General features: G+C 41.4%; 1 protein-coding gene across 3 annotated transcripts; it reads right to left on the minus strand.

Moving 5' to 3' along the window:
• Positions 1–13,978: 13,978 nt before the first annotated feature.
• VMA21 (vacuolar ATPase assembly factor VMA21) lies at positions 13,979–24,765 on the minus strand. Of its 3 annotated transcripts, none has more exons than XM_043458869.1 (4): positions 24,531–24,765; positions 24,122–24,346; positions 18,353–18,462; positions 13,979–17,777 (listed from the first exon to the last, which is right to left on the minus strand). In XM_043458869.1, the coding sequence occupies exons 2-4, from the start codon at positions 24,229–24,231 to the stop codon at positions 17,635–17,637; spliced, it is 363 nt and encodes a 120-aa protein (XP_043314804.1). In that variant the 5' UTR covers positions 24,232–24,346; positions 24,531–24,765; the 3' UTR covers positions 13,979–17,634. The 3 variants fall into 3 exon arrangements, with proteins under 3 accessions (XP_043314804.1, XP_043314803.1, XP_043314805.1); XM_043458868.1 differs by having other exon boundaries at positions 24,122–24,382; XM_043458870.1 differs by lacking the exons at positions 24,122–24,346; positions 24,531–24,765 and adding an exon at positions 23,845–24,036.
• Between the last annotated feature and the right edge of the window lie 1,153 nt (positions 24,766–25,918).

Here is a 25,918-nt window from a genome sequence, read left to right on the forward strand (position 1 = left end):
TTGTGAACAGTTGTGAATTTAATTGATATGACAAGCATTTGGGACAAGAACATATGGCAAAGTTGCATCATAAACGGTCTTTCCTTACTGAAAGAATTGGGGACATTTTAATTGGGCCTTGAATGATATTTATATTATGAAAAGGGAAAATTAATGAGGAAGGATGCTTCAAACATCTAAGCTTCATTTCTATAATAAATGTCATGAAATTAATCAAGGACCAAAGAACCACAGATGAACAGCAGAGCAGGGAAGTTTCTTAACATCTGAAATGTGAGGCCAGCTAATGATAGTAATACCCTTCAGTAGCAAACTGTCCTCAGGCAGAGAGGCCAAGAAAAAGGTGAACATGGGGAGAGATCCACAGCTCAGCTCAGGAGCCCTGCTCTAATGTGGCTCTGGTTTCCCTGGGTGACGCAGGCCTATCCTGGGCCACCTCAGAGACTCTGGGTCATCCAACACCAGAGGACTTTGGAATGGATTGAGTCTGTTCTCCTAGCTCCTCAAGGCCTTGAGTTTCCTGGGAAGGTTCTCAGAGGCTGTGGGTGGGTGTAGTGGGGATGAGTATGAAAGAACATCCCTCAGACCCCCAGTACACACACACACACATGTGCACTTCAGCCAGAATAGCTGTGCTCACCAAACTTTCCCATAATGATATTAAATTTTGGTAGGGAAAGATATTCTGTTTAAAAAAAGAAAGAAAGAAATGAAGACTGTTAAGAAACTTCTGGGTTCTTTAAGTTCTGAGATTCTGTGATCTCGGCAGCAGATTTGTTGATTCCGTACTCAGGTAACAAGTCAGTGAAAATATGGCCAGCTCATAAGAATTTGGGTGGCAATGGTTTCTTGTTTTTTATTTTGATTTTTGGCCTTGTTTGTTTATCTCCATGCTTCTATTCCCAATTGCCTTTTGCCTTCCAGGCTCCCTTGTACAGAACCAAAACAAACTGCTCAGGTAAATGACAGCCTGACATTTCAGATTTCTGATTCATTTGATATTAGTCACATTTCCCCCCACTGGGAAGATCCATATTTTTGTGACAGGCGCTTCATATTAATTTTAAAAGTGAATTCAGTGATGTCATAATTTCTCATTTTGTTCAGTCCTGAAGCAAATAAGTCATTCCCTGTAGAGAAGAGGGAATACATTCCACCATAAAATTACTGTTGTTTATTATGGAAGCAGAAAGAGCAATAATATCTTTTTTAGCATATTTCCCTCATTCATAATAAGGAGATTAATAAAAGATTAAGGAATAATGGGGGGGTCATTATTCTATTATGAAACACTCTTTTATTTATTATCAGTAAGATAAAATGTTGGACTTTGAAAAATAAGCAACTTTTGTAGCTAATTCCTATTGTCTGGTGGCTATTATGTATTCTGACCTGGGAAAAAGTGTTTTCTGTAGATACGGAAATGGGGGGTTTCTTTTCAAGCTTGCTTGGCCAGTGGAAATGATAAAAGCAATGTTTCTGCTCACCATTAAAGTGTTGAACCCGGTAAAGCATTCTGACCTGGATTTGTCTGTCTGTCTGAGGGCCTGCAGGTAATTAATGTTGTTAGCAAAGAGCTCAGGAGGTAATTGTCTGTGGCTGGAAGCCACATGAAATAGGTGCAGACTCCATGGTGGTTCTATTAGAGGCTCATATTTTTACATTGCAGTTATTTTCTGCAGAATGTAGCCTTTCAGTGACATCTGTGGTTTTACAAAGTGGTCCATGCTTGTCACAGGAGGAGATTTTCATTTTGTTTGGGTACAGTTTCCAAAATCGATTTCAAAATGAGCACCAGTCATCAGAAAATAGGTGTCATAATCTCAATAAGGGCACCCGGAACTCACCCCCACAGCAAACCCACCTACATGGGTGCCACAGGCCAGTCTTGTCTCTGCTCACCCTGAGGTCATTAAGGCCCAGAGTGATTATGGGAAATAGACAAAATGTCCCCTGAAACGTGAGATATGCATTCCGCAATGTGTATCACATTGAGCTCATCCATGAGGCATGCCTCTAAAAATGGAAAAAATAAACGTGGACCCAAATCATTTCCATGTCCCTTCAGTCCCCGGGGGCTACCTGGCCTTGTGTTGCTAAAAATCAAGGAGAAATAGACTCTAAGTAGGGCTCTGTGGATGCCTCTTGCTTTCTGAAACAAATCGAGCCACCCATGCCCACCCCTATCAATCACATAGCCACCCTCTCTGAAGGTCCTCCTTCCCTTTCTATCAGTGAAATTCACCGTAGCCAGGAGCACAATAGGTCTCAACAAAAAGCAGGAAAATGAACTGATTGTGTTTCTGCTGTTGGTGTGAAAACCCAATGTGTACATTGGTGGGCAGGGATGGGGTGGGGTGGGAGGGCTTTGGGGGCAGCAGGACAGTTAGGAGGGACATGGCAGTATATCTCAGTGGACTTGCTTAGTGGCTTTTGGGAAAAACAGACAGAAAACCCAAAAAGGCTGCTTGGACAGTCTCTCAACGCCCACCGCCACCAGAACAAGCACAAGGTGAAATAAATGCCTACTTGGCCTATCACTGAAAAAACACAGATTTGTAGTGAAGCCACAATGTTCAGATAGAACACAGGCTCCAAGTTCCCCTCAGTTCCAAGCCAGCCTTCAAAAGTACACATAAGGGCATTGTGAATCCCTTCCACTGCTCTGCCATCCACCATGCTGGGTCAAGCACTAGCTCATTCATTCCATCACTTCTCCTCTTCCTAAGCCCTATAGGTGGGCATCCAGCAAACATTCATGATGTGTCTGTTGCATGCTAGGTGCTATGTTTCCAAGAGCCGAAAAGTTCTAGATAAAATAAAAAGTGATTGTCTACACACGTGTTTTCTTGTTCAGGATATTGTTTCAACTCAAGATACCCCATCATCCTGCCACACCTTACTACCCAGCCTGACCTTGCACTAGTGTCTCATGGTTCAGATTGGCTGGGCTCCCTGCTATTCCTTCCATATGCCAAGACCATGCACTGTTAACAAGAAAATCCTTTACCCACCCCATCACCACCATCACCAAGCAGCCATGGCTACATCCATGTTTCAAGAAGCTCACTGCCACCCAAAGCAGGTGGTGCCAAAACTGGGCATCTCGGCAGATCAGAAAATGTTTCCTCAGATTGGGCCAAAATCTACCGTCCCTGGTCCATTTACACAACCCAGGACATGGAGATGCCGGTTACCAGGACTGTTGTCAATAAGAATGTTTGGTACTGAAAGAACCACAGGAGCTTTCTCCCAGGTAGCTCCACCTCCAGGAAAACTTGCCAAAGAGGTAAGCCAGGGAAAGTTTTCTTTGTTTGTGTGTTTGTTTTCCTTGTTCTTTCTTTCTTTTCCTTTCTATATAACTCACATTTAAATTACCTGCTGGGGGAGGAATATAAATGAGCCTCAGTCAGACCTCATGAGTCATGTTTCAGTGGGAAACAAAGTAGCTTTGCTTCAAAAAGCAATTTAATTAATTTTGTTATGTGCTGTGGAAATAAGCTTTTAGAGATGATTCAAAACACTTACGTGAAATTGTCTAAAAATAAGTGAACAACACAATTACTGTCTGCTTTTTTTTTGATGTAGAAATATTAAAATAATAAGAGGAGATTTTTAAAATGTAAAATAACATAAAGTTTGCATGTAATATTAAAAGAGGAGAAAACCAAAGTGGATTCTTAGCTGGATGCACGTCAAAGGTAAAGAAAAGCAAACATATTGCCCATGAAAGACAAAGCTCAGTTTCAGCTGCCCTCTGCTGACCTAGGAAAAGAGGACACACATTCTATTCCAGCCTTTGGACTTACACTCTCTGCATCCCAGTTTCCACTCCTGGAATATGAGAATGGATCCTGTTGTACCAACTTCCAGAAGTGACAGCCAGCTTGAAAAGTGGATGTGAAAGCACTTTGTAAACTGCAAAATGGTGCACCCAAATATGGCATGGTTCCACTTACTCATGAATCACTTTGAACCTGTGGGTAACCGTTAGTCAAATCCATTTCACTGGCCTTCACTAACCAAGGTCATTTAAACTGTGGCTACAATAGACTTGCAGGTCCTCCAAGTGGCAGGTAGCCTAAATAATATGTTTGCCTACATTGTTTTCCAGGAGTTTGGAGTCAGCCATATCTAATTGGAGCTGAGTGAGTTAAGACTAGATAGGACCACTGACCCTCCAACTGGGACCTTTAGACGTCATAAGGCCAAAAACTCCACCCTCAAATCCTGCTAAACACCTCCATTTTTGAACATGCAGAGGCCTGGAGCTTAGTTATACCTGCCTTGAACAGCTTTTTTTCCCACACTTTTTTCCCCAATCACCTTGTCCCTTGATTCCCATTCTCAGATTACTCTGCTTTTTATTCTGTATCCCATAAATGCCCCAAGGCCCTGGCCTTCAGGGAGGCGGACCTTAGACTTGTTCTCCCATCTCCTTGCTTGACTGCCTCTTGAATAAACCCTCTGTTTGTTGCAAACCTTGGTGTCAGCATTTTGGCTTGCTGCATGTCTGGGCAAAATGAATCTCTTTTGGTAACAACTATTTCTACAGAGTAGAAAAATATCACCCTGAGTTATAGCTCTTTTAAGCAAAAACATTGCCTCGGCTTTATTTTCTCACCCCTATTACCTGAAAATATTGTGAAACAGGACATTGAGATGCTTCTCATCTCTACACCAAACTGCATTTGCCCCATTTCCTGGAATGACTCTTAGTTGTCCCAGCCAGAAACCCTGAGGTCCTGCTTGATTCAATGATTTCCCCAACACCCAGTCCATTGACTCATCCTTCCAAATATGTCCAGAATACAACTGTCTTCATATATATGTGTGTGTGTGTGTGTATATATATATATATATATATATATATATAGCCTATTTTCAACTTCCTTTTTCCCCCTCAATATTATCCATGTTTATATAAATACATGTAAAGTTGGTTCATTCACTTTTGCCATTCTGTGACTAAGTCACAATTCATCCAGCAGTTCCCCAGCTTGAGGGGAAGTTGGTCATTCATCTATAATTTCCCTCACACTCAAGGAGACTTACATGGTAAGATCAAGAGGGACCACAGAGAGGAATTTTTAAAACATCTTCATTTACCTGCTTTGAGTTCCAGCCCTTATATGCTGCGACCACTTGGAAAAGCAAATGTTTCTAAATATACTACAGGCGTCTCAAGCAGATGGCACAGAAAGAATATCATTTAACACTCTCTTGAACACTCACCGTTATCCCCAGAGACTCTGATTCAGAGGGACTACTGCGATCCCAAGGGGCTGGTCTGGGAGCTGGGGAACTGAGCGTTGTCTCACCTTTTCCATGGCTTGCTGTGTGACCTTCAGCAAGCGATTATACTTCCCCCCTTCTAGGCCTCAAATGCACAATGAAGAGGGAGACCAGATGATCACGTGATGGTTGCTTCTAGTTGTGTGAGGTATTTACCAAGTTTTCAAGTATGTGCGATTTTCTGTTGGAGGAATAGAACCAGTTATGCCCAATGGCCTTCTAGAATTTGGTAGGCTAGAGAAGTGTGGATTAAATTAAACACAAGTGATAATTATTATACTTGTTAAACATTGCCATGACATATAATTGAATAAGACCAGGGTATATTGACATAATAAGCAAGTTGTGTCTAATTACAAGGTCTTATTTTTAATACCCAAACTCCTAACATGCTCATTTGGTAACTGAAAATACAATAATTTCAACACTCTTGTCATCAAGTATCCACTTCTACAAGTACAGACACACAATTAATATACATCCATAAAGGGATTTGTCTCCACAAACTGTGGATGAAAACTAGTCTACAGTGCAAAACAAGCCCCCTAAGCCCCTTCAAATTACAGAGGTGATGACAATTAACAACTGATTTGGTGAAAAATTACTTTGTGCCTACAAAGCCTAAATGACAGCCAGAAGAGGAGAGCATCAACAAAATAATATGGTTAGACTAGATTCAATCCACAGGATGTATTATAAAAGAGGCCCTTAACTAGCTGGGCAAAGGATGGGCTTACTCACCAGGTGAAGTTAATAAAAGACCCTGTGACCAAGATTTCCATGACAAAGCTCTGCTAATTTTCTCAAGAAGAATCTGTTCCAGTGGTGAGTCACTGCCCTTTTACTGGCATTATTCTAATAATATGAGATAGAAGAAAAGGTCACAATTTAGATCAATGCCATCCTTGGATGACAGAGTTGGTGAGTCACCAAATGAAATTAATGCCGAAGCATGGTTACCATTTTCGCTGTATATGCTCTCCCCTGATACATTCTACATACAACACATTCAATGAGGCATTTCAGGAGAGCTGGTTGCTAGGTTTCAGCCTCATTCTAAGCTCTTCATTTCAGTATAGAACAAAGTTACAAAAAATTTCAACATGATAATATAAATTTTACCATGAGGCAATCAAGAGGCTCAAATATTTCTATATTGATGGGGCTGCTATAGTGACTGACAAAAAACACAAAAATAAAAGAAAGCTATAGTTGAATCTTAGCCATTACCCTTACTTTATAGAAGATAGAGATTAAGAAAGGGAAGTGACCTGCCCAAGATGAAACATTTGGTAGCAAGAAGAAACCAGAATTTATAACTTCTGTCTCCTTTCCCAATGCACTTCTCCCAAATTGGGCATTCTTAATTTAAACAGTTGACCCTTGAATGACGTAGCTTTGAAATGCACAGGTCCACTTACACACAAATATTCTTTAGTAGTAAATAGTACAATACTGCATGGTCCACAGATTAACCCTCACGTTGTTAGCATCATCTGTATATTTAGTTGCTGGACTTTAGATTTTACAAAATGTTTCTTATTAATGGTAATGGGAAGTAACAGCCAAATGAACAGGAAGACTTCTAAAAAGGGTTTGAAAAGTTTGTCAGATTTTTAATCTTTATTAAAGCATTTATTATGAAGATGTGCTTTAACACCTTACCAAAGAAGATATACAAATGGAAAATAAACACATGAAAATCTCAATGTCATACGTCATTAGGGAACTGCAAAGTAAAACCATGAGATACCACTGCACACTTATTATTAGAAGGGCCAAAATCTAACAGAAACACCAGATGCTGGCAAGGATGTGGAGCAACGGGAACTCTCATTTGTTACTGCTAGAAATTCAAAATGGTACCGCCACTCTGGGAAACAGTTTGGCAGTTTCTTATAAAGCTAAATATACTCTTACCATACAAACCAGCAATTGCATGCTTTTATATTTACCCAGAGGAGTTGAAAACTTATTTCCACACAAGCTTACACTCATGTGCTTATATCAGCCTTATTTATAACTGGCAAAACTTGGAAACACCCAAGATGTCCTTCAGTGGGCTAGTGGACAAACTGTGGTCTATCTAGACAATGGAATATTATTTAGCATCAAAAAGAAATGGGGGCTACTCGCCCGGCCTGCTCCTGGAGCGCAGGCCGCTCCTGGCAGGGCGTTCGCCCCGCAAAAAAAAAAAAAAAAAAAAAAAAAAAAGAAATGAGCTATCAAGCCATGAAAAAATATACAGGAACCTTCAATGATATTGCTAAATGAAAGAAGTCAATCTGAAGTCTATATAATGCATCATTCCAACCATATAACATTCTGGAAAAGGCAAAACTATGGAGACAGTGAAAAGATCAGTGGTTGCCAGGAGTTGGGGGTTGGGGGGCAGAGGCAGGAGGGATATACCACTCTGGTTTGAAATGTTGATGGTAGGGGAGGCTGTTTTGGTGGGGAGGAGGTATATAGGTACTCTGTGTACTTTCCATTCAATTTTATGAACCTAAAATTTCTCTAAAAAGTTAAGTCTATTAAAAAATTTTAATGTGCTGTAATTTTTGTTTAGGATCTTTTACAACTCACAGAATTTGGAATAGGAAGTTCAACATACCCCACTGGGCCAGTTTACAAGGGACAGTCTGATAGATTCTCAGAAAATCCACTATATATTCTTTGGAACATGAAAGACAATGACTTCACCCCCAAAGAAGCTAATACTTGGTACAGAGAGAAGACCTCTTTAGGCACCAAAAACCACATTGCATATTCACTATGAAAATAATTAAATATTCAATATTCTAATGCTTATTTTGTTAAAACAATTACATATGTTTTAACATGTGACCAGGATTGAAGAAGCTTGTTCCTTGAGTTCAGTGTGATGATTAAAACATCTGTCATTTCTGGTTAGAAAGGTCATGCTAAATAGCCACTCTAGTGGCTAAACCTCTTGGATTGGGCATAATCATCAAGTTATCTGAAGGTTATTATAAAAAAGTGAGTAATTACTACTAAAAGCAAAGTAAATTAGTAAAACCAAAGCTTAATGAAACAAATGAGAACATAAAAATTATCACTTATTATTATGGAATTGTCACAAATTGAACTTTTAAAACGCACTGGGTTAACAGAAAGAATAAATATCTTCTAGAATGAAAACTACATCTGTTTCTGACATCAAAGAATCATTTTCAAATGATATCAAATATGAACAATGTGCATTCTGCAGCAAACGTCATATTGAGGGCAGATATCACCGACTCAATGGACATGAACTTGGGCAAACTCTGGGAGACAGTGAGGGATAGGGAGGCCTGGTTTGCTGCAGTCCGTGGGGTCGCAAAGAGTCGGGCACGACTTAGCGACTGAACAACAACATGGGGCCATATTCTGGCAGTTTCCCTGCCACTCATGTGGGGTAAGTCCTTGGCAGAGCTGCCCCTGCCCCCGCCCAGGACTCCCCTTCTATGGCAGATTCAGCTGCTTCAGGGGCTCAAGGAAACAGAAACAATATATAAATGTGGAACTCACTAGAAAGAATTCTTAAAAGGCAAATAATATGGAATGAAATTCATTCACCTAACATACGCACTGGACACATACTGTGTCAGACACAGAGCAGGGCACTGGGCAATCAAGAGTGTAAGAAAATTGCTTGCTGTGGTTTCTGCCTGCAGATGGGATGCAGGAATGTGGACAGACTTCATTTTTCACAGCCCCAAAACATTTTCATTTTGTTGTGCATATTTTTAAAATAACACAGAAATGCACAGACCACAAAAGCCCACCCCCAGCAGAAACTGGGGGTGGGAGTCAAGCCGTTGAGAACCAAGTCTTGAAGATCCCCCAGAATTCTCTTAAGCCCGCCACTGGGAAGCGGGTGTTTCAAGAAGCCTCTCCCAGCTTCTGGTAGGTGCAGGCGTCCTTAGTTTGTGGCCACATCACTCTAATCTCTGCCGCTGTCTTCACATGGCTTCTCCTCTGTATGGGTTTGTTTCAAACTCCCTCTGCCTCCTTCTTATAAAGATACATGTGAAAAAAAAAATAAAGATACATGTGATGGTATCTAGGTTGTCAGGCATTAGCAAAGATTATCCCACCAGGATATCCTCTCAAGATCCTAAATTTAATCCCATCTTTCCTGATATAAGGTAAGTTCGACTCTTTTGCCATTTAAGGTAACATTCAGATTCTAGGAATTAGTAAGTGAATATATCTTAGGGGTACCTGTGTGATAACATTGGGCCCACCCAGATAATTCTTGATACTCTCCCCTTCTTAAGGTCAGCTAAATAGCAACCTTCATTTCATCTTCACTTTTAAGTCTCCATTGCCCAAGTCAAGTAACATACTTACAGGTTCCTGGGATTAACATGTGAACTTTATTCTGTCCATGACAGATACAGCATAACTGTTACAGGCTGAAATGTATCCCCCTTAACTTCACATGTTGCTATCCTAATTCCTGGAACCTCAGAATACAGCTAGGTTTGGAGACAGGGTCTTTGGGAGGTGATTGAGTTACAAAGATGTCATTAGGATGAGCCCTAATCCAATATGGCTGGTGTCCTTAAAAGAAGAGATGATGACACAGACACCCACATAGGGAAGAGCACGTGAAGGCACAGGGAGAAGACAGCCATCTATAAGGTAAGGAGAGAGACCTCAGAAGGAACCAACCCTGCCAACACCTGGATCTCTGCCTTCTAGCCTCCAGAATTGTAAAAAGATAAACTTCCAATTGTTGAAGCTGCCTGGTCTGCAGTACTTTATGGTAGCCTGAGCAAACGAATACAGTAGCCCCATCAAGGGAGCTACTCCCCCACCATATTTGCAGGTTTCATTCAAGTCCAAGGGAAAGGGACTACACAAGCATGTATACAGGGGACGGGGCTCTGGGGGGTATCTTAGAATTCAGCCTAGTGCAGGTGGCCTTCCCCATTGACTCCTTTTGCCATGTTAGTCAGAACTTGGTTAACTTCTCTTGCTTGTCTCATTTTACTAAGCTTTCTATTCCTTTCCCACTCACCTTTTATTTATTTATTTTTATTTTATTGGTCACTCAATTTTTACATAACCTTAATTCTAGTTGCGGCTTCCCTGATAGATCAGTTGGTAAAGAATCTGCCTGCAATGCAGGAGGCCCTGGTTTGATTCCTGGGTCGGGAAGATCTGCTGGAGAAGGGATAGGCTACCCATTCCAGTATTCTTGGGCTTCTCTTCTGGCTCAGCTGGTAAAGAATCCACCTGCAATGCGGGAGACCTGGATTCACTCCCCAGGTTGGGAAGATCCCCTGGAGAAGGGAAAGGCTACCCACTCCAGTATTCTGGCCTGGAGAATTCCATGGACTGTATAGTCCACGGGGTTGCAAAGAGTCGGTTACGACTGAGTGATTCAAGTTGGGATCAAGGTGGACTGGGAATGAAGAATCAGCAAAGTGTGGAGGATAAGGACTGTCTCTATCTAAGAGCAGTAGAAATACTAGGGGGAAAAGAGGCACAATACTCTCAATCTGTCCTACATCCAATTTTTTCAAAAAGAGATGGAATAGAGAAATGTGAACAGACTTCCTTTTTCACAGCCCCAAAACATTTTCGTTTTCTATTGTGAATATTTTTAAAATAACAAAGTCTGGCTATGCCACATACATTTTTCTTTTAAATATACATTTGTATAGTTTACACATAGCTGAGAAAATCAGATTCTGTTTCTACTATCATTCTGCTTTCTTTAAAAAAAATTGTAATTGGGGTGTAGTTATTTTACAATGTTGCGTCAGTTTGTGCTGTACAACGAAGTGAATCAGCTGTACATATGCATATAAGGTTGGCCAAAAAGTTCATTCAGGTTTTTCCATATGATGTTCTAGAATAAATTCCCTCCCTTCTGAGTCTCCCGCCCACCTCCCTTCCATTCTTTGTTTTTGTGGGTGTTAATGGGCCAGATCTGAACTTGTGTGTTGCCTCATCCAGTTAAGAAATTGGTGGAACTCTGCAGCCAACAATGCTGGGAGCCTTACCAGCATCAAACCCCACCACCCCCACCCCATCAAACCTCTCCCAGGGGTGGGCACTGAGTGGCCTGAGTTAGCCAGCATCATCTCCAAGTGATTGGTTTGGGACTGGGCACTTGTCCAGGCACAAAATCACCAATGCTTAGCATTGCATGACCAAAGTGATCGTTTCTCTGATCGTTTCACCTGAGTTAGTCCAGAGTAAAGCCCAGAGGGTTGTTCGCAGGTTTGATGACTGTCAGCAGTGTGCTGGTAAAGCCCAGGAACGGTTGCAATCATTTTGTCCTCATGAGAGAGGGAAACCTGAGGATGTCACCTATGCACTGAGAAGGATATGCATAGAGAATCGCAGAGAAATGGAGCAGGCACCCTGATTAAACTGGGCCAGTAGATTAGCCCCATCGCTGGCCGTTTCCATCATTTGAACTGCATTTTCAGTTACTTGCCATTGACCAAGAATATCCTTACTAAAACCAGAGCCAGGCCCTGGGGATTCAGTGGTGAAGAAGACAGTGCCTACTCTCCTGAGCTTATGCTTTCAGGGAGAGAGGTAGATAATAAATAAGATCATTTCAATCAAAGCTTTGTGCTGTGAGAGTGATGAGGGACTTGCGACTTTCAATTAGGAGGCCTCTCTAGGGAGGAGACAGGAGAGTTGAGACCTGAAGAGTGAGAAGGAGCCAGCCCTGGGAAGATCTAGGGCAGAGCAAAGAGTTGATGCAAAGCTGTAAGATGGGAGCAAGCAGGGAAGATCTGGTGAAGGGAAAGTGGTCCCACAGGCTGCCCAATGCTGACCAAGGGGGAGCGAATGAAAAAGGGCAGAGGCCTTGCTTCTAGGCTATGCATGGAGCCAAGATACTACTCGGGGGGAGACTGGGAGTTATTTGGAGGATTTTGAGCAGAGGTATGGAATGTCTGATCGAAGATTTTTAAAGGAGGAAACCTTCTAGCTGCTCTGTGTTAAAATGACTACAGAAGCAAAAAGAGCAGCCAAGAGCAGTTAGAGGCAGCAGGCGAGGGGTGAAGCTGGTCCAGATCCAGGCAGTTGCAGGGAAGACAGTGAGAAGCAGAAAGATACAGGGAGTTTCATTTCTAGCATCCATTCCCTCAAGGCAGACTGATGCTGCCCTGAAAGGACATGTCAACTGAGGGGCAAGGGGTGAGCTACTCCCCACCCAAATCCTGCATCTTCTGAGGGTTAACCTAAATGCATCTTTAGTGGGCGGAACAGCAGGATGTGTATCAGATGAAATGGAATGATGTCAGTGGAGAGAGGGAAAATATTTGGGGACAGGGGTGTCACAGTATTAATGGAGCAGATATGCCTGGGAAACCACTTCTTGGGTTTTTCTCCATGACTTCCTTCACCATTGAGACCAAATTCACTTAAGTTCCTGGGTTAGGTTTTTGCCTCTCTCCTAAGACCACGGTGGTGAGGATTCCAAATGAGGGAAAGGCACCAGAGGAGCCCAGTGGCCATTTCTCGGCACGCTGAAGCTGTCTCCAAGTGGGCTATCTCCTGTACACCAGTTTTCAGTTAACATAATTCATTAGTAGTGAAGTGAAGTCAATAAGGTCAAGGGCCCCATAAATTCTGATTGTAAACTAAACCTTCAATATAGCATTACACAGGATTCTACATTTGCCTAATAAAGTGCCTGCTACTTCAGGCCTGCTTTATACAAACATCAGGTCCAGCATCAAAAGCATACATGTATAATTGTGTCCAGTGGTGGTTTCAAGCCATCTGCGTCAGAGCACAACCTGTTGTAAGTATGTATTTCTCCCACCCTCCAGAGGTTCTGACTCAGGCCAGGGTTAGGTCTGGGCAGTAAATCCCACAAGGAGATTCCAGTGGTTTCTGTCTCCTGAGCTCACAGCACACTTTACATCACATAATTCTGTATATAAATACAATTGTATGTAACCTGTACATTTGGATATGTAGATGTCTCAAATCTTTTTTGGAGTGGATATTATTGAGAACTAGCTAGAACTCTCCAAAGCACAGGAAGCAGCTGGAATGAGTACAGTTGACCCTTGAACCAATGAAGATTAGGGACTGGACCCTCCCCTCAGTGGAAAATCCTTTAACTCGACACTCCCCACCTGCGGTTCCCCATCTGCAGCTTCAACCATCCTGAGTGTTCAGCACTGTAGTATTCACTACTGAGAAAATCCGTGCACAAGTGGACCCATGCGGTCCAAACCCATGTTGTTCATGGGTCAACTGTACAACCAACAAGTGGCCTAGAGGACAGAGGAACAGGGCACTGGCATGAGGGGGTGGCACGCTGGGCATCGCCAGGAACTGACTACCCCCGTCTAATAAATTAAAGTAGCCACAAGTATTTCCCAGCCTCACTCCTTAATTGGTATTTGAAGCCCATTCACTCCCAAATGAATTTTCTTAAGCCACAAGGCAAGGAGCTGCTGTCTTTCCCCCACTGCTCCACCAGTTCTCATGGGCCCATTGCAATCCTTCCTGTCTCAGCATCCCTCACAGCCCCACCCGCTTGAGTATCTCTGGCCTACATATCCTGCACAAAAGCTTACCCTTGACAGCTCTGTTCATATCTGATATGGTATAAACAGAGAGGTAAACAAATGCAAAAAACTGAAGAGGTTAATCAACTTACTATTAATTGAAGGAGGAGACACCAAGGTGGCATTATGAACACTTTTTTAATGACAACAGATGGTAAATTTATACAAATTACAGGTTAGAATATAACGAATACAAAAACCATCCAGATAACAATTAGAAAAGCATCACTTACAAAAGTAAATCTGATTCAAGTGGCTAAAGAACTCAAGCCCCCCATTTTGATAATTACACGCAGCTTTTAAGGTAGCGCATCTAAACTCTGCCCCTTGCCAGGGCACTATTCAAGACTACAGCATATTCAGTGACTCTAAAGCTCCTAATACTTTTATCATCAAGGTCAGGACATCTGGTAACAGGTTCACTAAGCAAAAAAAACAAGAATATGTGAACGTTCTTTGCAAACTGTAAGGTGCTGTGCAGATGTTAGCTATTGCTATTATTACTGTTCAGTGACATTTCACTGAACTTGAGAAAAAGGAAGACTAGTCTGTGTAACTGACAAATATGACCTATAGAACATCTTCAAAGGAATGCAGATATTACTTTCAAATACACGTAGCAAACAGGCAAGGAAAGTGTGGCCAGGAGTGATGGTAGGCTGAGGAATTCCAGACTATTTTAATGAATATATAAAGGATTAATCTGTTCATCTGTTACATGTAATATGTATCATTAGAATCCCAAAGTCCCTGAAAATAATTTACTTTCTCAGGTGACCCTTTTTCCCCTGCAAAAAGGAAAAAGAAATCTTGTCAAGTTATGAATACACTGCTTCAGTCCAGCTCTTGCAAAAACAATCTTAAATGTAAGAGCAGAGTCTGAGTTAATAAAGTTGTACTCTTCTGATGGAGCACAAGAGTGCCTGACAGCGGAGATATCTGCTGCTGACCTAACGAGTGACAATTTTACTTATAAAATGGGTCTAACAGTCTACAACTTCACTTAAGCATAAGTAAAAGAACAAACATGAACTTGTCTGAAGACAAGAAATATACACTAGATACATTTAAAACAGGATATAAATTCTCATGTACCTTTCATCTTTCCTTGGGTACTTTTACTGGTGTCCTTGGGTACACTAGCTGTATATATAAAATTTATTTATATGAAAATGGAAAATAAACACCAAACAAGTCAACTAGTTGCTTTGGGGGCAAAGTTGATGAGCTCTTTATGATGAAAATAACCTTACAATATATTTCTGTAAGATTCCCATGAAATGCAGTTGGTTGTTGTTGTTGTTTTTAACAGAGGGTTTAAATTTCTTCAGTAACAACTCAAAAGTGAATTCACATGTAAAATTGGATCCACTTGAAGAGCTAATGACATCATATGCATTCTACAGCAGACTTTTTTTTAGCACGATGAGAAAAGAGATTATATTCTGGGGGTCAAAATGGGAGGTGAGGTGAGGTGAAGGTCATGTGTTCAATCAGTAGCCTGTACTGACACTTCAAGTTAAGACCCCTAATTGAGGTTATTCTTACAATCCATTTTCAAACAATAGTGAACACAGTCCTACCTTATAGTATTTATATAAGGGCTCAATTGTAGCTTTTCTTTCTATACATCCTGAAGTATGTACATTGTACAAGAGGAAATCACTGAGACATCTTGAAAAATAAAGCTATTTGTCATATACCTTATTATTTCAACAGCAGCAAACTAGTGAGTTAACAGTTAAAACCTTAAGAAAATATTAACTGGTTTGAAAACAAGTTTTTATTGTAATAATTCCATATATCAACCTTACCATCCAAGTCTAACTTTCAAATGCTTGGTACTTTTTCCAAGAGAAAATTATGCTGCTTTTGCATGAATCCCTAGTTTAATTACTTGCAGAAAAACACCCATATTATCTACTCAGCAAATGTCTGAAATCAAACAAAATAATCCAACACTGGACATCAATATTTTAAAAATAGCATAAGATTCCAAAAGTACAAGAAAAACCTTGGCATTATAGAAAAAGAAATTAAGTGGACAAATTCTAAGTACAATAAGACATCTAAAGAAGGGGCCATATAGAAATCTACCTTATAGTACATTAGATTCAAACTGGAGTATTTGACAATTTTATATTAAATTTGTACAATTGTATACTAAAACTGTAGTCTTTTAAGAAAACAGGTTCCATTCAGAATAACTACTTGAGACATTTAAACTGCAAATAACATTTAACTATAAGCGGGAATAAAAAATAATCCTACAACAATCATTTTGTTTTTTCTCGGCAATTAAATAAACACAAAAGGCTTCTTGGCTTTTATGCCTAACTGCGTCTCTGCTCCTTTAGTCCAATTCCACAACATCCAAAAGTAGAGAGGAACTAACAAAATCCGTGATGGCAAACACTCACAGCAAGGGCCATTGTATGAGGAATTATTAATGACAGAAATACACACAATGAAATATCTAGTTAAAACAGTAAAGGTAGAATGTGCTGTTTAAGAAAACATCCAATAATCACTCATCTGAAAAAATGCAAATAGACACCAGATAAAATTGGCAGATTCTGAACTTAAACCAAACTTTGACTGTGTATTAAACTAGCATTCAGAAATGCACAAGGATGTAAACCAAAACAGTGGTTATCTCCAGGTGGCCACACTACAGGGAATTAACATTTTCTTCCTGTTTTAATATGCATTTTTCCCTGTGTGTTTTTAGATTACACACAAATAGTACCAAGTGGCTGGAAAGAATACAGACCAAGGATACTAAAAAATAGGGTCTTTTTCTATCAGAAAGGACCTCAAGGATTATCTATACATATCTGGAACATAACAGCACTGATTAAAAATTCCAAGAATACTTCCTGGGTGATAAAAATAATAGATTTTCATGATTGTTTACACTCTGTAAGTATGCAAAAATGAACATATTTAAAAGTAAATTCTTTCATATACATTATTTAAAAGTAGGAAAAACTGAGTTCATACAACCTCGTAATTAAAGTGTAAGCTCATTGTTGAGTGACAGAGCAAAGCAGACCATTAAAGAGCTCCTCTGAAAGCTGGAGGCTGGCCTGTAAGAGGCCTTTAGGGAGCAAGCCAGGTGCCCAGGCAGCTAGCTCTTTGCTTTGCTATCTGCATTCTTTAATAAACCCAGTCCTTTTACATGAATGCCTGTGATTCAGCCTAGTTTCCCCATGAAATAATGTAAAGAAAGATTTCTATTGACTAGGGATTACTACTACTTTAAATTTCTCAGTGACACTCAGATTAATTCCAGTGTCCACAATTTAAGCAATTTTCAACAGGCATTTACAACCCAAAATCTAATGACTTGGTATTTTCATGACAGTCAGGGAAAGTGTTCCAGCAAAAAATAAAATTTAGATTTGCTCCACTATGTACATCTGAATACAACCATAGAGTAAAACTCAAAGCCAACTAAAAGACAAAATGCTATAAAACATTTTTTTGTTGTAAGATAATAAAATTCTTCCCAGAATAATGCATATTAATTTCACATACTTATTTGTAACCAGTTTAGCTTTTCCAAATTCTCATTTGCAAATGAGAGACTCAGACAATTAAAACTGATAATACAAGGCATTGTTTTAGAAGGATCAAAATTTACACTGGTCAAATGTGAACTCCTCAAGATTGATTTTAACAAGTTCTTTCAACTTTATTGAAATCATCAATATCCCAGATCGATCTGCCATTTAAAAAACCAATTTAACACTATCAAAAGGCAATGTTCACTTCAATCCTGTTTGCCTTCACGCCACTGCCGTGAGCCTTCATTCCAGGCCACATAAACAAAGAGGGCCAGCACCACGTGGACGGCGACCACTGCAACAATAGCAGCATAAAAATAGCTGTCCCTATTGGACATCCCAAAGGCGCCTATCAAGAGAAAAAAGTTTCTATTTTATTCCAAAATATATAAAAATATAAAAATCAAAACATATTATTTTTATTAGGTATATATTTATTTAACTAGTCAGACAATTAAGAAGGAATACCTTGTGTGGTGATAAATCAAGTATTCATATAAAAATGTGAATACCTTCTACACATGAAGAACATTATTTTGAATGAAAACCACAATAAATCACTTCATCTAAGGACTCTGACATAATAAAGAGGGCTTTATTTTCTCTTCCTTCCAATGTCTGCCAGCAAGAGAACATTCCCCCAAAGTCCTCCTCCCATGTCAACTCTCGCTCTCCAGGGGCTATTAAAAGAAAGGATCTGCAAGCTATCGCACAGAAAACCATAAACCAATATGATGTCAAACAAATAACTGAGTGATGAAAAATTCATTTCATGAAGATTCATTATGAGCAATGGGATTTTTGAAAAGCAAAACAGAAGCAAGTCAAATTAATATCCAGTTTACAGATATAAAGAGATCATGAGAGCATAGAATCTCATATATAGTTAAGGGTGAAAATGTCTTGTTTTATGTCTAGGATTACCTTCAAAAACGTAAGATTTAGTTGTGAAATATAACCCAATAGGTACAGTGATCATTAAAGCTGTGAAGAACAGCAGCGTCTTCAGAGTGGATGCTAATGAACTTTCATTTCTGGAAAAAAGTAAACAAAGAGAAAATCAGAGCCTGCAAAGCCATTTTGAACCATTCTTGTGTTCGTAAATGCTATAAATACCCACAGAAAAGTTGCTGGGAACCTTGCCCTTGCCTTGAAAACAGTGGCCAGAAGAAGAGCAGTGCCAAGGACTCAAAATTCAAATAGCCTAGAGACCCAGTGGCAGACCCATTGTGAAAGGAAATGTAAAGTGCAAAAAGTGGTTTGGAATCTTCCAAGTGCTATGCAAATATACACGATTTACTGAATTCACAATGGGGTAGCAAGGCAGAAGGTACACAGAAAACAACTAATGAGGTTCCTTCACAAAGCATCCTATCAGTGGCTAGCTGAATACAGTACAGACAAGGTATGCGAATCTCCAAAGAAAAAGGAGCCCAGAGCAATCTGGATGCAGCTGAAGGAAACTTTGCTCAAATTTCTTTGTAATTAAGTAGCGAGGGTACAACTTAGATGGTCTTCACACAGCATGGATGCATTAAAAGTTTGATATCAAAACACTTTATCTTCCAAGCATTCTATCGCTCATAGGCTTTAATAATCAATGGAAATATTCCAATGGGAAAGTTGTGTTCCAGAATACAATAAAATGATTCTTAAGAATGCAATTAAGCTTCTAAAATCATACAATTAAAGAAAAACAAGTCAGATAAATGGCGACTTAAAACAGTAACAATGGGTAACATAAAAACGGCCAATAAAGGGGAAATGATTTCACAAATTATGCTTACCAATATGGAACCATTAAAACTAATTTTGACAAGTATTCAGCAAATATCTATGTGAGAAATCAACAAGGCAGATTACACTGTTTTTATGTATATCAGCGGTCTGCCAAATAAGCCCTGAAAGGCCCCTTGCCTACTTCTGTAAATAATATAACTGGCATACAGCCACACTCGCTTGTTTATGCGTCACCTAAGACTCCAGGGAGATTCAGAGACAGAGCTTAGTAGTGGTGCCAGACCACATGGCCCTCAAACCTAAAATATTTACTATCTGTTCCTTTCCAGAAAAACTCTGCCAATAGTATAGATGTATACTATTCCAATTACATTCAAAAGGTGTGCACATGAAAAAGGAAGATTAATACACAATAATAACGTAACTTGCCCACTTTCAAATATTCCTTAATGTTGTTTTACCCGCTTTTCAATAAGTAGATCTATGTCAGCATTGGTCCCATGCATCATCACAAATGATAACACTACTGACAGGGAAGCTGTAGTAAGCTTCCAGCAACCCTGGACACACACACACACACCCCTCATCCATGTCACCACAACGGTTACATTTAAAAGCACTAAGCTTTTATCCTATGGGCTTTTACCCTGTAGATGAAAGGTCCCTTTTCCCTTAAATCTAACCACTCTCACACTACCTTGTCAGGGATAAAGAAATTTTCCTCTACTGTCTAGATTCTCTGTGGCTGGTCTAAGAATTAAACGGACATGAGACAGATTAACGGAAGAAAACAAAGTTTAATAACATGTATACATGGAAGAGACCCAAGAGAACTGAGTAACTTGCCAAATGGCCAAAACCCTCGCCTTAAATATTGTCTTCAGGTAAAGACAAAAGAAGATGTTGTAGGTAGGGGTTTGGGACTTCAAACAGGAAGAAGACAATACACATAGAGATGGAAAAGCAGATGTTCAGTCAACAAGTGTTTCCTAGGCCATGTAGAGTCTATGGGACCCAGAGTAGTCTCCGGTTTCTATGCCCTGTCCCCCTGACCCCACCACACCTAGCCCATATTCTTTGCAAATATCTCTGATGACAGCTCTCTTCCAGGAACAGGCCCTCTGTCTAAATCTTTTCAGGCAACTAAGGGGAAGGTCAAAGTTTCTTCCTGAGTCTCTGGGGCCTTGACTGTTGTCAGTTTGAAACAATCTGCACATCAAAGAGACATTTTGGGGCGGCAAGTGTTGCTCCCTTTATAACCTTAACACATGTCTAAATTTATGTTCATAGTCAACACTTGAACTCAATTCTTCCTGGTAATCCTCAGCAAGAGGTTTCAGTTTTGATCTACATCTCTATGAAGAATACAGCCCAGCCATCAAGGTCTTTTCAAAATAATAAGCTGCCTCTCCTCTAGGCAGCCTTCCTGATTATGCCAGCTGGTACGATTCACTGCTCTGGGACCCAACCACACTTACTTCATGCCTGTTATTATAGCACTTAACATGACAGCTTGTGTCCCAGACAGTCCTGCACATTCCTTTGTACCTCCAGAAAATCCAGGCAAAGGAATTCTTATAATTGTGTGCATACCATTACGGGGGGAGGCTTCTGGCAGCCCAGAAAGAAAGAGACCATCTTAAGTTTACACCAATGGTCTACAAACTATTTTGACTGTGTGATCCATCATTAAAGTTTTGAGCACATATCCCCATATAGGCATAATGATTTTTAAATAAATTATCTATACACATATTAGTCATGGAGTCTTTAAAATATAAAAACAAGGAAAAACAGATACTAAAAATGTTAAGGTTAAAAATATTTATGTAGAAATCTGTTTTCTTTCCATACGTCAATGAAACATCTTTTAATACATCTCACTTTAGTGATCACTGAGCTATACAATTCTCATCTAATATACCTAAGCTTCCGTACACTGTTTCCTAATAGAAAATTTTTAGAAAATTTATCTTCATCAAGAATGAGTGTCTGCAGTTCTATAAAAATACAAAACAATTATGTCCACAGAAAACAAAAAACACTAATTTGGGGGGATCGGGATGGGGAATACGTGTAAATCTATGGCTGATTCATATCAATGTATGACAAAAAAAAATAAATAAATAAAATTAAAAAAAAATACATGCACTCCAATGTTCACAGCAGGATTATTTACAATTGCCAAGATGCAGAAGCAACCCAAGTGCCCATCAACAGATGAACAAAAGAGATGCAATACACACACACACATGCATAATACATACAATGGAATACTACTCAGTCATAAAAAAAGAATAAATGCTGCCATTTCCAGCAACATGGACAGACTTAAAGGGCATTATACTAGGTGAAATAAGCCAGGCAGAGAAAGGCAAATACTGTATGATATCGTTTATATGTGGAACCTAAAAAATACAACAAACCAGGGAATGTAACAAAAAGAAGCAGATTCACAGATAAAGAGAACAAACAGTGATTACCAATGGGGAGGGTTGGGAGGGGCAATATAGGGGAAAGGGAGTGTGAGGTATGAAATATTGTGGAGACAGACCACAAGGATGTATTGTACAATACAGGGAATATAGCCAATATTTTGCAATAACTATAAATGGAGTATAACCTTTAAAAATTGTGTAAAAAAATTTAAAAATACATACGTACATACAAGAAGTCAGTATTTGGCCAATTCTTTTGTGGACCCCAACAAAAAACGTGGCCTTCACAGTGTTTGTGTTTTGGGTGTGCAAAGTACAGATCATCTAATCTGATACAGAAACAAAGCTTGAGAATCTAGAGAAAGGGAAGGTTAATCAGTTTGTCTGTTCTTTAGATGATCTCTCGAATATCAATTATCTGGCCTGGCTTTGAGAAAAGTTTATTACTGAAAAGAGAATATAATATCATAAGAATGTTTTAAAGCACACAAAATCACTTACCATCCCATCACCCAAACACAACCTTTTCTGCATGTTAATTTTTAACCCCACACACTCTACATAGAGCATATCTCAACAACTTACTGCTTGTCTTCAATTCCTTCTTACCTGTCTATCTTAAGCCCCCAAAATTTGACTTTCAGTCTCTCAAATACAGGACTAAGGACAAAGTAAAGCATACAAACTTTTGAAAACTAGTTTTAAAACTTTCTCCAGTGTTTATATGACATTTTCTCCTTGGCTTCCAGCCACAGCCCACTACAGCCAGTAGTTCTGCTGGCACAAGCCAGCATGGGTTATAACCCGGTGAGGTTTTCTAAAACAAAGCAACTGAGGTCTTTCAACTGATTTCTCCTATGTGTATCTGATTGAGCAAGGAAGAATTCGAACATTTAGAGTTAGAACTAGCCTCACACAAATAATTGAGGACTGTGCCCCCACTCTGAGAACCATCTAGAGTTTACCCACTTCAGATAAACTTCTGAAGCAAACACGAAGCAGATGAAGCTTACCATGTTCCCCTTTATTGCAAGGCCTATACTGCAAGTAGATTTCACCGCAAATTCCATGCAGAAACAGTACAAGCAGTCTAGGAGGCAAATACTGTATTTTAAGTATACTTAATAAAAATACTTGTTGGAGGCCTCACTAATAAACAGTAATTTAAAAAAAAAAACCACCTACATCGCCATTGTGAGAGTGAAAAAAGATCATGGGGGCTCCAAAGATCCTGGGTTTGGACAACTGCTAGCTTTCAATACTAATTGCGCGAGGTAACCCTGTGATCTTGCGCAAGCCACTCATCCTGAGTCAACTTCACAGTTTCTATAAACAGCAGCAAACTAAGCACTTTTCAAATTCTGATAATGCACGTAACAAAGCGGGCAAAGAATCTGCCTGCAAGGCCGGAGACACTGGAGACGCGGGTTCGATCCTTGGGTCGGGAAGATCTCCTAGAGAAGGAAATGGCAACCCACTCCAGTACTTCTTGCCTGGAAAATCCCATGGACAGAGGAGCCTGGAGGGCCACAGTCCATGGGTCGCAAAGGGTCAGACACGACTGAGCGACTAACACACAGGCATGTAACAAAGCGCCTAAGCTGGGCCTGGTGCACACACACTGAATGGGAGCTAAACCCCTCCCCACCCTCTGACCTCTAGAGGTATCTTGTGCCAGGCTAGTCCACCAGGACCACCTGCTTTTTCCTCAGGTTTCTTCTACTCAGCCAGCAGCCCCCATCCTACTGACGCCCTGAGTGAAGTAGACTCAAACCCGGGGCAGCCCTTTCTCCCTTCCATTCGTTCACTCATGCAGCAAACATTTATTAAACCTGACTATGTAGGCCCTGCAGGGGACCCGGAGATGGAGAAGGCCCGGTTCCTGTCCTCAGGGAGCTCACCCTGAAGTGGGGAGAAAGGCCGCAGACAGCAAGATCGCAATACAGACAAGAGAGAAAGAAGTGCTAGGCCAGAAACAAGAGCTGAAGAACCCGCCCACCTAGCCACCATGACCCCGGGTCCCTCGCTCCCGAGGGAAGGGCAGGGGCCCGGCGTGCAGACGATGCAAGCCCCAACCTGCTTCCCCGCCCTCTTCTAGCCCGCAGTCCCAGCCCCGAGGGTCCGATCTCATGCCCACCCACCGGTCGGCCCGGGCTTTCCCTCTCGCCCCGCTTCCGGCCCGGGCCAGTCCGCCTGGTGCTTTAGGCCCCCGCCTGACTCCGGCTCACTCCGGACTACCTGAAGTCGGACGGCTGCAGCGCGTTCAGCGCCGCTTTATCAAGGCGCTCCATGGCGTCGCCACGCCCGCAGCTCAGACGCTCAGACGCCGGCTGGGCTCCGCAGTCGCGCTCGGTCTGCTAGGCGGGCAACCGGTCCGAGCGGGCCACGCCGGAAGTGCCGGCGAGTGCCGGGCTCTGGGCCGCAGCGCGCAGGCGCGGCGCCCAGGTGACGCCCGGTGGCGGTGGCGGCCGCCGCGGCCGGCGCAGGCGCGGTTGGGAGCCTGCATGTGACTTACCGGCCAGGGCTGCGGGGCGAACGCCCTGCCAGGAGCGGCCTGCGCTCCAGGAGCAGGCCGGGCGAGTAGCCCAGCCACTCCACGTTGAGCCGGGACTTGCCTCGCAGCATTGTCCTCCGGGGAGGGCGGTGCTGCGGCCGCCCCCTGAGCGCGCGCGAGCAGCTCTCGTCTCAGTTCCGGCCCCTGCTGCCGATCTGTGCTTGCGAGGCGGCTGGAACAGATGATCTGCGAGGAAGGACGACCAGGCGGACGACTGGGGTGCTAGGCAACCAAGCAGTTTCCGACGACAACAACAACACAAAAAAGCAGTGCACATTATTCCCCAGCCCTTGAGTAAACGCCTCATTAATTATTGCCCGCAGTGAAAGTCCAGCCTTGGGAAGCTGGGAGGAGTTAGTTTAGCACTCACCCGAGTCTGTCAAGCTAGGCAATGTCAGAGCTGAAAGAGCTCTTGCTGAGAGTGACTGTTCCAGGCCAGACGCTGGGGATCCTAACTTCCACTTAAAGTTAAAAAATTATTTTGCAGCTGCTCAGAAAGCTGCCAATGAGACAACAGGGACTCAAATAGTAAGGGACAGATGGGCCTCCAGGGCTGAACAACCAGAGAGAAGTATAAACGAAAAGGGTGCATGAGCCTAGGGTCAGGCTTGACAAAATTAGGTTGCTGCTGGCTGCTAATAAGAGGACAGCCCTTACATGGTCAACGCCTGGAAAAGGCCGCTGACCACACATCTATTTTCTGCACCGCATGGATACAAAGACCGCATCTGAAATCATGACTAAACCAAAAGCTTAGAGCCGCCTTAGGGGCCATGGACTGGAAGGCAGGAAGCCCGGGTTTGCGTTCTAATTACTAAAATTGTAATCCCTCTCTGGGCCTCATCTAGACCCTTGGGGTTGTAAGAACCGCCTAATGCCAGAACTACAGTAGTATTAGAGAGACTAGCTCGTGGGTTGGCAAACTGTGGCCAGTCTGCCAAATACCTACAGCATGTCTGCCACCTGTCTTTCTACAAGGTGTGAGTTAAGAATGGTTTCTCCACTTTCAGATGTTTAAAAAAATCAAAAGAAGAATAGTATTTCACTACACGTTAAGATTATATGAAATTCAGATTTCGGTGTCCATTAATAAAATTTTATTGGAACTCAGCCATGCTCATTCTTTTGTATTGCCTATGGCGGCTTTCATGTTACAATGGCAGCATTGTGTAGTTGTTTGTGACAGAGACTGGGCCACAAAGCCTAATGTATTTACTATCTGCCCATTTCCAGGAAAAGTGTGAGGACCCTTGCTCTAGCTAATCACCTTGGGACGAGGTCCTTGAAACCCCAGGGATCCAAAATGTAGTAAAGGGGGTTCTGACAATTTTTAATATTTTTAAAAACCTAATGAATTGAACGTATTTACTCACCATGAGAGATCAACAGTTACTTTAAAACATCACCTTCCTTTGATTTTTGGCACTAATTATATCACATTGATGAGGTAATCTTAGTTAACTCTTGAGAAAATGCACAACTTATTACTAAACTAAAATAAACTGTGCTATATTTAGCCAACTAAATCTTTTAAAACTTAGAATGAACACAGAAGGGAGGGATATTTGCTTTTAGACTTTGCATATCTCCAATGCCAGGATTTCCTTGGCAGCTCAGTGGTAAAGAATCCACCTGCCAATGGAGACTCGGGTTCGATCCCTGGGTTGGGAAGATCCACTGAAGAAGGAAATGGCCACGCACTCCAGTATTCTTGCCTGGGAAATCCCATGGCCAGAGGAGCCTGGCGGGCCATAGTCC

This window comes from Cervus canadensis, chromosome X (assembly GCF_019320065.1).
Source record: "Cervus canadensis isolate Bull #8, Minnesota chromosome X, ASM1932006v1, whole genome shotgun sequence".
Lineage (NCBI taxonomy): Eukaryota > Metazoa > Chordata > Mammalia > Artiodactyla > Cervidae > Cervus > Cervus canadensis.